Source organism: Mustelus asterias, chromosome 4 (genome assembly GCF_964213995.1).
Source record: "Mustelus asterias chromosome 4, sMusAst1.hap1.1, whole genome shotgun sequence".
Taxonomy (NCBI): Eukaryota; Metazoa; Chordata; class Chondrichthyes; order Carcharhiniformes; family Triakidae; genus Mustelus; species Mustelus asterias.
Window position 1 is genome coordinate 62,737,953 of NC_135804.1, and position 12,333 is coordinate 62,750,285.

The 12,333-nt window shown below is 45.2% G+C and overlaps 1 protein-coding gene across 1 annotated transcript in view; it reads left to right on the forward strand.

The window, feature by feature from the left end:
- The window catches only part of LOC144492752 (RNA-binding Raly-like protein), a 698,557-nt gene that overhangs the window by 409,733 nt on the left and 276,491 nt on the right, over positions 1 to 12,333 (forward strand). The window contains exon 2 of the mRNA XM_078211139.1: positions 10,454 to 10,529. Within this exon, the coding sequence (XP_078067265.1) occupies positions 10,454 to 10,529 (76 nt within the window). The remainder of the gene's footprint in view (positions 1 to 10,453; positions 10,530 to 12,333) is intronic.

Here is a 12,333-nt window from a genome sequence, read left to right on the forward strand (position 1 = left end):
GAAGCTCGGCTCTCACCAGCCTGCCCTGTACTAATGGTGCCCCTCCACTGATCTCACAGACTGAGATCGCAACTCAAGAAATTTCAGCTGCCCTGTCTTAAATCCTCTCAAGTGCTGGCAGGAAGGACCAAACATGTTTCATTTTTATCCTCATGAGGAGACAGTCTGACATCCTTGTAAATACCTCTTTGGGAAGTGATTCTGCAATATGGCGAGACTGCTGGTGCCTTACACAGCAATCTTGCACACAACAGCTACTGCTTTGTTCAGGGGTTACAATCACGGCAGGAAAGCAGGGGTTAAAGTCACCGGCTTTCTGCTGTAGAGTTTACCAAATTGTTGGAGCAAAGGTGCATATGGGACTTCAGTGTAACAAAACCGCATGGCTGGTTTGTGTAAGCAAATTCCCTGTTCCCTTTGTTCACATATAAATAATTTCAAAGACTGTACATCAGAAACAGGCCATTCGGCCCAGCACATCCATGTTGGTCTTCATGCTCCACACGAACCTGATCATCATAAAGTCTCATTTCTGGAGAGTGATCAGACTTGCATAAAAGGGCAGTGATGTTGTGTCCAATTCTGGGCACCAATCTTCAGAAAGGATATCATGGCCTTGAAGAATCCGTGGAGGAGGTTTACCAGAGTTCTCCTTTTTTCATGTGCTATATGTTTGACTGGGACAGCCAGCATTTGTTGACCATCCCTAACTAGCCATGAAGCAAGTGGCTTGTTCGTCCATTTCAAAGGGCGGTAAGAGTCAATCGGGTAGACCAGCTAAGATTGGCAAGTTTCCTTCCTTAGTGAACCTGATTGGTTGATAGTTGTCATGGTGACCATTACTAAGGCTAGCTTTCAATTCCAGATTTTATTAATTGAATTTAAATTCCACCAGCTGCCATGGTGGGATTTAAACCCATGTCCCCGGATCCAGGCCTCTGGATTACTAGCCCAGTGACATTATCACTATGCCAGCATCTACAATGGTACCAGGGATAAGGATTTTCAGTTCTGTGCAAAGGCTGCGGTTGTTCTATAAGGGCAAGTTTTTGGAGGTGTTCAAAGATATGAGGGGTTTCCAGAAGTAAGAGGATAATTAACCAGAGGGCATAGATTTAAGATAATTGGAACAAAAAGCCACGGGGGAAATGAGGAGCATGTTTTTGTTAACAAAACGCGTTATGCTCTGGAATGCATTGCCTGAAAGTGTGGTGGAACATTCAAAAGTCTCTCACAGACAGGATTGGCAATACACCTGAAGAGAAAAGGTTTGTAAAGCGAAGGGGATAGGAGCCAGCACAATCACAATGGGGCAACCAGACTCCTTCTGTGCTGTGTCAGTTAACTGGAACATCCCAAAGGTATTGGGTGGGATTTTATGGCCTCTTTCAGACGAGACCGGAAATTCCCGCCTGAGGTCAACGGAGATTTCCGTTAGCAGACTCTCGCCCGCTCCGATTCTGTGGTTCTGGCCATTGTGTGCTCGATTAAATACAAATCTGAATAAAACCAGTCGAAGCAGACACAACCTGCTCCAGGTCGGGGAGATTCAAAATTAATCCGCAGCAGCAATATTTCAGTGAGTCAATAGAAGGAACATACTCCACCTGGGGAAACAGTGGAGACGGTATTGATTCACTCAAATGTGAAACGGATAGATTTCCGACAGAAGTTAACATTTTACAATCAAGTATATGTCGAATTTGACACACGGTGCACAGTAAGTGTTGTATTCTTGGGAGGAACAGCTGACTTTGGATCAATGGTTCCCAAAGCTCTCCACCACTGGGGTTTACCTCCCCTCATGTCTGAGTATGTTGTAGACTCGTCGATAAAGATTGATCACTGAGATTAGTCAATAACATTGTATCATGTGACCACGGGGGTGGGGGAGGTGGCGTAGAAGGTGACAGCGATAGTCAGTATCGATGGACTCCAGGCTGGGATTTTCCACTTGAAGTCAATGGACCTTTGGCTAGTCCATCAAATTTCACATTCCGCCCAAGACGATTCCAGCTGCCGGCAGAACTGGAAAACCCCAGCCTCGGTCTTTTTAAGTCCATCAATTTCTACATTCTGACTATATTGCTTACTGCTGCAGCAAGCAGTCACTTTATGCATGAGCACAGGGACAGCAGATACACAAGAACAATCAATAGCAAGTTAAAAAGAACGTGAAAACTTGCTTTCATCCATAAGGAATTAACAGTCTAAATCAATTGTGGCTTTGTTTGGCTCGTTCTGTCAAAGAGTAAATTGTGCAATTTGGTAATGACTTTCAGTCAAGCTTTTGGTTTTGAAGGTAGCAATTTTCTCCATGCTGGTCCTGGATCCCTGCTACTCTCTTGAGTGCAGGCTGGATGTTTACATAGTTACATAGTATTTACAGCACTGAAACAGGCCATTCGGCCTAATACCATGTTGGTATTCTGCTAATCCAGCTTCCCCTCATCTGGGTTATTTATCTCATGTGGTGGTGAATTCCTCTTCTGGAGTTGGATAAAGAAGTTTCACCTGAATTCCCTGCTACATTCATTGACCATACATACAATGACCATCTTACATTTTAAGCCCCTGGGGTTTTGGACTCCCACCGAGAATGGAGACATTGACTGGAATCTTCAGTCCTGAAGTTTGTTAGTGGATGTGGAAGTGGGAGTTATTTCTACTGGGCACAGGGAGAGGTGGAGTCAGTTGGCCACCCGCAATCTTGCTCTGTTCAGCTCATCAAATGTGCATCCATGAGAAGCTCGCCAATTCTCGCAGCAGTGGGCTGGGGGCAGGCAGGAAACATAGAAACTAGGAGCAGGACTAGGCCATTCAGCCCTTTGAACCTGTTCCACCATTCAGTATGATCAGGGCTGATCCTCTATCTCAGTGCCATATTCCTCCCCGTACCCCTTTCTGCCATTAAAGTCAAGAAAATAATTTCTCTCTTTTGTGAATACATTCAGTAACTTGGCCTCCACAGCCTTCTGTGGTAAATAATTCCACAGGTTCACCACCCTTTGAGTGAAGAAATTTTTCGTCGTCCCAATCCTAAATGGTCTACCCACAAGCTCCCGGACTACCTGGATCCACTACAGTTTGCCTACCGCAGCAACAGGTACACAGTAGACACCATCTCCCTGGCCCTGCACTCAACCTTGGAACACCTAGATAACAAAGACACCTATGTCAGACTCCTATTTATTGACTACAGCTCAGCCTTCAACACTATTATTCCCATGAAATTCATCTCCAAACGCCGTGGCCTGGACCTCAGCACTTCCCTCCGCGACTGGATTCTGAGCTTCCTAACTCACAGACCACAATCAATAAGGATAGGCAACAACACCTCCTCCACGATCACCCTGAACACCGGTGCCCCACTAGGCTGTGTTCTCAGCCCCCTACTATACTCCTTATACACCTATGACTATGCAACCAAATTCCCCTCCAATTCGATTTTCAAGTTTGCTGACGACACTATCATAGTGGGTCTGATCTCAAACAATGACGAGACAGAGTACAGAAGTGACATAGAGAATCTGGTGAACTGGTGCGGCAGCAATAATCTCTCCCTCAATGTCAACAAAACGAAAGAGATTGTCATCGACTTCAGGAAGCATAAAGGAGAACATGCCCCTGTCTACATCAATGGGGACGAAGTAGAAAGGGTCGAGAGCTTCAAGTTTTTAGGTGTCCAGATCACCAACAACCTGTCCTGGTCCCCCATGCCGACACTATGGTTAAGAAAGCCCACCAACGCCTCTACTTTCTCAGAAGACTAAAGAAATTTGGCATGTCAGCTACGACTCTCTCCAACTTTTACAGATGCACCATAGAAAGCATTCTTTCTGTTTGTATCACAGCTTGGTATGGCTCCTGCTCTGCCCAAGACTACAAGGAACTACAAAAGGTTGTGAATGTAGCTCAATCCATCACGCAAACCAGCCTCCCATGAATTGACCCTGTCTATGCTCCCCGCTGCCTCGGCAAAGCAGCCAGCATAATTAAGGACCCCATGCACCCCGGACATTCTCTCTTCCACCTTCTTCCGTTGGGAAAAAGATACAAAAGTCTGAGGCCATGTACTAACCGACTCAAGAACAGCTTCTTCTCTGCTGCCGTCAGACTTTGAATGAACTTATCTTGCATTAAGTTGAACTTTCTCTACACCCTAGCTATAACTATAACACTACATTCTGCACTCTCTCATCTCCTTCTCTGTGAATGGTATGCTTTGTCTGCATAGCGTGCAAGAAACAATATTTTTCACTGTATGCTAATACATGTGACAATAATAAATCAAATCAAATCAAATCACAGTCTCCTGAGACGTATCCCCAAATTCTAGATTCCCCAACCAGGGAAAACATCCTCCCAGCATCTAGTCTGTCCAGCCCAGTTATAATTCTATACATTTGAATCAGATCGCCTCTTATCCATCTATAGTCTGGTGAATACAGGCCCAGTTAAAACAATCTCTCCTCACAGGACAGTCCCGCCAACCCAGGTATCAGCTTAGTGAACTTCAACTGCTCTCCCTCCATGACAAGTATATCCTTTCTTAGGTCGTTACCTCATGGGATTGAAGATCCAGATGCCATATTTAAAGAACATCTGGACAGCCTGCATTGTCCTTTCCAGCTTTGCCCGACCACTGCTCTCCCCTTCCCCACTGACCTTTTGCTCCTTTTTGTAGTCATTTTCCATGCACCTTGCCCTGCCAACACCCAGTCTCAAGCCAAAGTTGGCACTTACAGGCACTCCCCACAGAGTGAATCATCATTAACCATGGAGGAAGTCTACCTTGCCAGGTGCACACCACTTCACATGCATACCATGATAGCAAATGTTCCAATTTTGCACTGACAGGGAACTGTACTTGGAGGGGGACTTTAATTCTAAGAGTTGGGCTTTCAACGAGCACGGTTAAGTTGCTAATGCAAGTGAAAGGGCTTCCTGACATTGCTCATCGGGAAGCTCAACCCACCTTTAAAGTCCCGAGAACTTGAATGCTAAAGTTCTGATATTTGGCCTCCCGCCAAATTAAGTTGCCCCACCCGCTGCTGGTGGAACTGGAAGATTTTTTTTCAGGCCACACTTAGGTTACCCCTCAGCTTTCTCCTTCTGAGAGAAAGGAGCCTTGTAGAAAAGGGTCTTTGGTTGATTATATAAAAATACACAATGACAGCAAACAGGAAGATAGTAAGTGTTTTCAACCTCTCTCTTCCTTAGTCTGGGGTTTCTGAGATCGGATTTGGTTTTGTACCTTGAACTGATCTGTATGGTTAGGTGCAGAACTGCTGGCACTTTTACCAGTTGAGCCACAGGCAGAATATGCTGGAAATGTCCATGAAATATCCCAGCACCCCGTGGTGGTGGCCAAGTTAGTATTTCAGGGTGAGCCTGTACCTCATTCCTGAATCATTACAAGATTTGTTCTCCTGATCAGATGCTGATTTACCTGCTGTGTATTTGCAGTATTTTCAGCTTTCACCACAGATTCTAGTATTTGAAGGGATTTGTTTTGCGATTTTATTTTAATATTATCAACTGTTCTTAGGCAGGTCAGAAGGCACTTTATAAAACATTCAGAACTGCACTCCAAGGTGCTTTTTGAGTTATACTCTCCATGCTCCCTGAGCTATACAGTGCAAGAGTTGTCTTATGAAGACATTCTAAATGTCTGAATCATGTGAAATTCTCTTTGAACTTTTACTTTGGCGAATGCGCATTCCCTATGAAATGGATTTGGTTCAGGATTTGATTTGATTTGATTTATTATTGTTACATGTATTAGTATACAGTGAAAAGTATTGTTTCTTGCGCGCTATACAGACAAAGCATACTGTATATCGGGAAGAAAAGGAGAGAGTGCAGAATGTAGTGATACAGTCATAGATAGGGTGTAGAGAAAGATCAATTTAATCCGAGGTAGGTTAATTCAAAAGTCTGGTGGCAACAGGGAAGAAGCTGTTCTTGAGTCGGTTGGTACGTTTCCTCAGACTTTTGTATCTTTTTCCCAATGGAAGAAGATGGCAGAGAGAATGTCCGGGATGCCTGGGGTCCTTGATTATGCTGGCTGCTTTGCCGAGGTAGCGGGAAGTGTAGACAGAGTCAATGGATGGGAGGCTGGTTTGAGTGATGGATTGGGCTTCGTTCATGACCCTTTGTAGTTTCTTGCAGTCTTGGGCAGAGCGAGAGCCATACCAAGCTGTGATACAACCAGAAAGAATGCTTTCTATGGTGCCTTTGTAGACGTTGGTGAGAATTGTAGCAGGCATGCCAAATTTACTTGGTCTCTTGAGAAAGTAGAGGCATTGGTGGGCTTTCTTAACTATAGCGTCCGCATGGAGGGAGCAGGACACGGAACACCTATGATCTGAACACCTAAAAACATGAAGTTCTCGACCATTTCTACTTCGTCCCCATTGATGTAAATGGCCATGCCCTCCACGACGCTTCCTGAAGTCGATGTCGATCTCCTTCATTTTGTTGACATTGAGGGAGAGATTATTCTTGCCGCACCAGTTCACCAGATTCTCTATCTCATTCCTGTACTCCGGCTCGTCATTGATTGAGATCCGACCCACAACGGTGGTGTCATCAGCAAACATGAAAATCGAGTTGGAGGGGAATTTGGCCCCACAGTCAAAGGTTTATAAGGAGTATAGTAAGGGGCTGAAGACACAGCCTTGTGGGGAACCGGTGTTGAGGATGATCATGGAGGACATGTTGTTGCCTATCCTTACTGATTGTGGTCTGTGGGTTAGGAAGTCTAGGATCCAGTCGCAGGGGGAGGAGCCGTGACCCAGGCCATGAAGTTTGGAGATGGGTCCCATCAGGAATGTTTCTCCAGACAACGAGAGAAGCTGCAAAAACCCTTGGAGGGATGTTGAAGAGGGGACTTTCTAGAATGGTGCCAGGGCTGTGGGACATTAGTAATAGATAGACCCTCTCCTCTCCTCCCCATCCCATAGTCACAGTATTTGTTATTTTATTTTAATTAGTGACCCTGCACGCCTGGTAGGATAGGCGAGCTCCATTGTAATGGAGATGAAATCATAAAAACTGCAGTAACAAAATGACAGAGGATTGGAGGATAGCTAATGTGGTCCCATTATTTAAGAAGGGTAGGAAGGATAACCCGGGCAATTATAGGCCGGTGAGCTTGACGTCCGTGGTGGGGAAGTTGTTGGAGAAGATTCTTAGAGAAAGGATGTATGCGTATTTAGAAAGGAATGAACTCATTAACGATAGTCCGCATGGTTTTGTGAGAGGGAGGTCATGCCTCACTAACCTGGTGGAGTTTTTTGAAGAAGTGACCAGAATGGTTGACGAGGGAAGGGCCGTGGATGTCGTCTATATGGACTTTAGTAAAGCGTTTGACAAAGTCCCTCATGGTAGGCTGGTGAAAAAGGTTGGATCTCATGGGATAAAGAGAGAGGTGGCTAGATGGGTGGAGAACTAGCTTGGTCACAGAAGACAGAGGGTGGTAGTGGAAGGGTCTTTTTCTGGCTGGAGGCCTGTGACTAGGGTGTTCCGCAGGGCTCTGTCTTGGGCCCTCTGCTGTTTGTGAGTTATATAAATGATCTGGAAGAAGGAGTAACTGGGGTGATCAGTAAGTTTGCGGACGACACAAAATTGGCAGGACTTGCAGATAGTGAGGAGCATTGTCAGAGGCTACAGAAGGATATAGATAGGATGGAAATTTGGGCAAAGAAATGGCAGATGGAGTTCAATCCTGATGAATGCGAAGTGATGCATTTTGGTAGAAATAATGTAGGGAGGAGCTATACGATAAATGGCAGAACCATAAAGGGTGTAGATACGCAGAGGGACCTGGGTGTGCAAGTCCACAGATCCTTGAAGGTGACGTCACAGGTGTAGAAGGTGGTGAAGAAGGCATATGGCATGCTTGCCTTTATAGGACGGGGCATAGAGTATAAAAGTTGGGGTCTGATGTTGCAGATGTATAGAACGTTGGTTCGGCCGCATTTGGAATACTGCGTCCAGTTCTGGTCGCCACACTACCAGAAGGACGTGGAGGCTTTAGAGAGAGTGCAGAGGAGGTTTACCAGGATGTTGCCTGGTATGGAGGGGCTTAGTTATGAGGAGAGATTGGGTAAACTGGGGTTGTTCTCACTGGAAAGATGGAGGATGAGGGGAGACCTAATAGAGGTGTATAAAATTATGAAAGGCATAGATAGGGTGAACGGTGGGAAGCTTTTCCCCAGGTCGGTGGTGACGTTCACGAGGGGTCATAGGTTCAAGGTGAAGGGGGGGAGGTTTAACACAGATATCAGAAGGACATATTTTACACAGAGGGTGGTGGGGGCCTGGAATGCGCTGCCAGGCAAGGTGGTGGAGGCGGACACACTGGGAACGTTTAAGACTTATCTAGATATCCATATGAACGGAGTGGGAATGGAGGGATACAAAAGAATGGTCTAGTTTGGACCAGGGAGCGGCACGGGCTTGGAGGGCCGAAGAGCCTGTTCCTGTGCTGTATTGTTCTTTGTTCTTTGACAGGCACCCCAATGGTAGCATAATATGCAAATGATGAGTTAGTACTTAATCTCCAGATAAATCTGATGTAAATTACTCTGCAGTGAAGTAAAATGACTTTATGTGAAGAGTAATAGAAATTAAATTGGTGTATTGAAGTCTCAGGTGGTTATTTTATTATCTCTACCTCTATGTGCTCCAGAGCTTTCAGATTTTTCTCTCCAAGTTGGTTGAAGTATTGTGCGGGATTGCCATGGAGCAATGGGGATGGGAATGGAGGAGGGGAAAGGTGTAAATTTGTGACAGGATCCTCGTGCCCCCGAACCATTTGGGGGAAGGCTGGAGGGAAGCGGGTGGAAAGGATGCCTGCCCACAAGTAGTGGCTATCTTGTCAAAGTCATTAAAAGGCTCGTGGTTGGCTGAAACTTTCCAATCAGCCTGTGAGCCTTGGAGGCGAGGCAAGGGGAACACCAGGGGTCCAGGATGTCTTTGAGGCCGCCTGCCGCCTGTCTGTTCACAGCTGGGGAGGGAAGGGGTCAAACGAGGGAGGGGCTCCCTCTCTAATGTGCTGGTGCATTAACTGGGGTCATTTTTCACTGCTTCAAAACTGCAAAGGGTGCAGGCAGCCTCTCTCTCTCTTCCTTCTGTGCTATGGCAGTTCCTTCAATGATGATGAGGCTTTTTCCCGGTCCTTCAGCTTCTCCAGTCCTCTTAAGGTGACTGCTCCCAATACGGTGCGGGGTCGGGGCATGCAATGGACCCCCGACATGATGATCCCAACTCTATGAGGAAAATTAGCCAGTGTTCCTGCTCATAATCTGTTGTGGTAAGGACAGGATCTGGCTTGATTGTGGGTGCCCCCCTGCCCCCTCCCATTGTTGCAAAGCAGCCTTTTGATAATCACCTTTGAGCCTCCCATATGAAGAATGGACCCATGTGTAAAATAGCAGGAAGGTATCTGGAGGAAATGAAATTTTGCAACAACAACTTTCATTTATATGGCAGCTTTAAAAATACAGTGAACCATCCACCAAGGCACCACACAAGAGTGTTATCAGACATAATTTGGCAACAAGTAGCATGGTAACCAAAAGGTGGTTCAAAAAAGCTGCATCTAAAGGAACAGGTTAATGATGGAGAGTGGAAGAAAGATGGACAGGATCAGGGAAAGAATTGTATTCATATGATTAAAAGGTGATCTGACTGAATCATATAAGATCTTGAGGAGACTTGCTGCATTTAAGATGGAGTTGAGAAGACTCCTTCTCTGAGGGTCCTGAATCTTTGCATCTCTCTTCCCCAGAGGTCAGTGGCAGCAGGGTCAATGAGTATTTTTAAGACAGAGGTAGATAGATTCTTGACTAACAAAGGAGTCAATGATTACTGGGGGTAGGTAGCCTGTGGAGTTGAGGTCACAATTACATCATCCATGATCTTACTGAATGGTGGAACAGGCTCAAGGGACCGAATGGCCTACTCCTGCTCCTAATTTGTATGTAAGAAAGAATTCTAGGTATTGGGGCACTGGCAGCTGAAGGCAAGGCCACTAACAATGAGCTGCTGAAAATTGGGAATGTGCACTACCCAGAATTAGATGGCAGAGGTTTCAGAAGGTGTAGGGCTGAATGAGGTTACGGAAATAAGACAGAACTTGAGCCGAAGAATAGGAATTTTAAATTTGAAGAGCTGCTGGATTGGGAACCAGTGTAGTCAGCAGGCACATGGGTGAAGGGGACTTGGTGCTTTGTCCTAGTCAGTGCCCAAAGGAGAGGAGGAGTGGTTAACATTGCACTCCATGTAACAGATAGCCTCTGAATGGAGTTTCAGTGTGATCTGGAATAGTGCCACATCTTCAAGCCATTCCAACCCTCCCTGGAGGCAGAGAAGACAGGTGATTATACAAAATAATGATGTATATAAATGTCTTTTTTTTTGTCTGTGTGCTCTGTATTTACAGATATAAACATGGCTGGGGAACCCAAACCATACCGCCTCAAAGCGGGGCAGAAGAGACCCGTCAGTGCTTTGTATGGGTGAGTACAACAACAAACACTGCCACCTAACTGTGCGTCAATATAACCTTGTTCATAACCTGTCCCGGGAGTGATGCTGTTGTCCTTATCATCGGAATTAGGTTCCTGGTGGGCAAGCCAACACCCTGTGCTGTGTATTAGCATAGCAAATTGATTTATTGTTACCTTAGCAACCAGTTGAGGGAGGGGGAGAGAGAATTTAATCTAAACAAACAAAGCGAAGTGGGAAAAATGACATCCATTCTCAGGCTGTGTGCTACAGGGAGATAATTTATGAACCGCAATTAGTTTCCAAATTGCTTTGTCTGGTGGAGTACCCTCCACGTACAGCCAGCACATGAAAGCATTCATTTGCAAGAGAAAGGATCAGCATGTTTGCCTTTATCTGCATTTACCACCTTCTCACTTGAAGCTGCAACCTGCAGTCCTCAAAGCCTGTGTGCTCCCTCAGTATAATGCACTGAAGCTTGTTTATTATCCTGCTCTAATCTTTGTCTTTGAAACAAAAAAATTACAATTCGGAAAAAAAATAACAGCAGCTTGTCAACCTTTTCCTCTGCCTATCCATATTCTCCAATTGACGCTTTCCCTAATGGGGTCTGCAACCAGCTGAGAAATGTTTGCTGTGTGCATACATGACACAAAGACAGAAATCTTGAGGATGAGGGACTTCAGTTACGTCGAGGGATGGGGTAAACAGGATTGTTCCCATTAAAGCAGGCAAAGTGCATTTAATATGGGTGGTCCAAATCATGAAGGGTTTGGCTAGAGTAAATGAGGAGAAACTATCTCCATTTGTAGAAAGCAGAGATTATCGCAAGTTTAAGGTATTTGGCAAAATGACAGAGGAGAGATAGAGTCATAGAGGTTTACAGCATAGAAATAGGCCCTTCGGCCCAACTTGTCCATGCCATGCCTTTTTTTTTACAACTAAGCTAGTCCCAATTGCCCACATTTGGCACACATCTCTCTTACCCATCTTACCCATGTAACTGTCTAAATGCTTTTTAAAAGACAACATTGTACCCACCTCAACTACTGCCTCTGGCAGCTCATTCCAGACACTCACCACCCTCTGTGAAAAGATTGTCCCTCTGGACCCTTTTGTATCTCTTCCCTCTCACCTTAAACCTATGCCCTTTAGTTTTAGACTACCCTACCTTTGAGAAAAGGTGTTGACTATCTTGCTGATCTATGCCCTCATTATTTTATAGACCTCTATTGGATCACCCCTCAGCCTCCTACGCTCGAGGGAAATAAGTCCCAGTCTATCCAGTCTCTCCTTATAACTCAAACCTTCAAGTCCCAGTAGCATCCTAGTAAATCTTTCCTGCACTCTTTCTAGTTTAATAATATCCTTTCTATAATAGGGTGACCAGAACTGTACACAGTATTCCAAGTGTGGCCTCATCAATGTCTTGTACAACTTCAACAAGACTTCCCAACTCCTGTATTCCGTGTTCTGACCAATGAAACCAAGCATGCCAAATGCCTTCTTCACCACTCTGTCCACCTGTGACTCCACTTTCAAGGAGCTATGAACCTGTACCCCTAGATCTCTTTGTTCTATAAATCTCCCCAACACCCTACCATTAACTGAGTAAGTCCTGCCCTGCGTTAGATCTACTAAAATGCATCACCTCGCATTTATGTAAATTAAACTCAATCTGCCATTCATCAACCCACTGGCCCAACTGATCAAGATCCTGAAGAGAATTTTTTTTAACACAGTGAATTTTTAAGATTTGGAATGCATTACCTGAAAGTGCAGTGAGAGCAGATTCAAAAATCACTTTCAAATGGC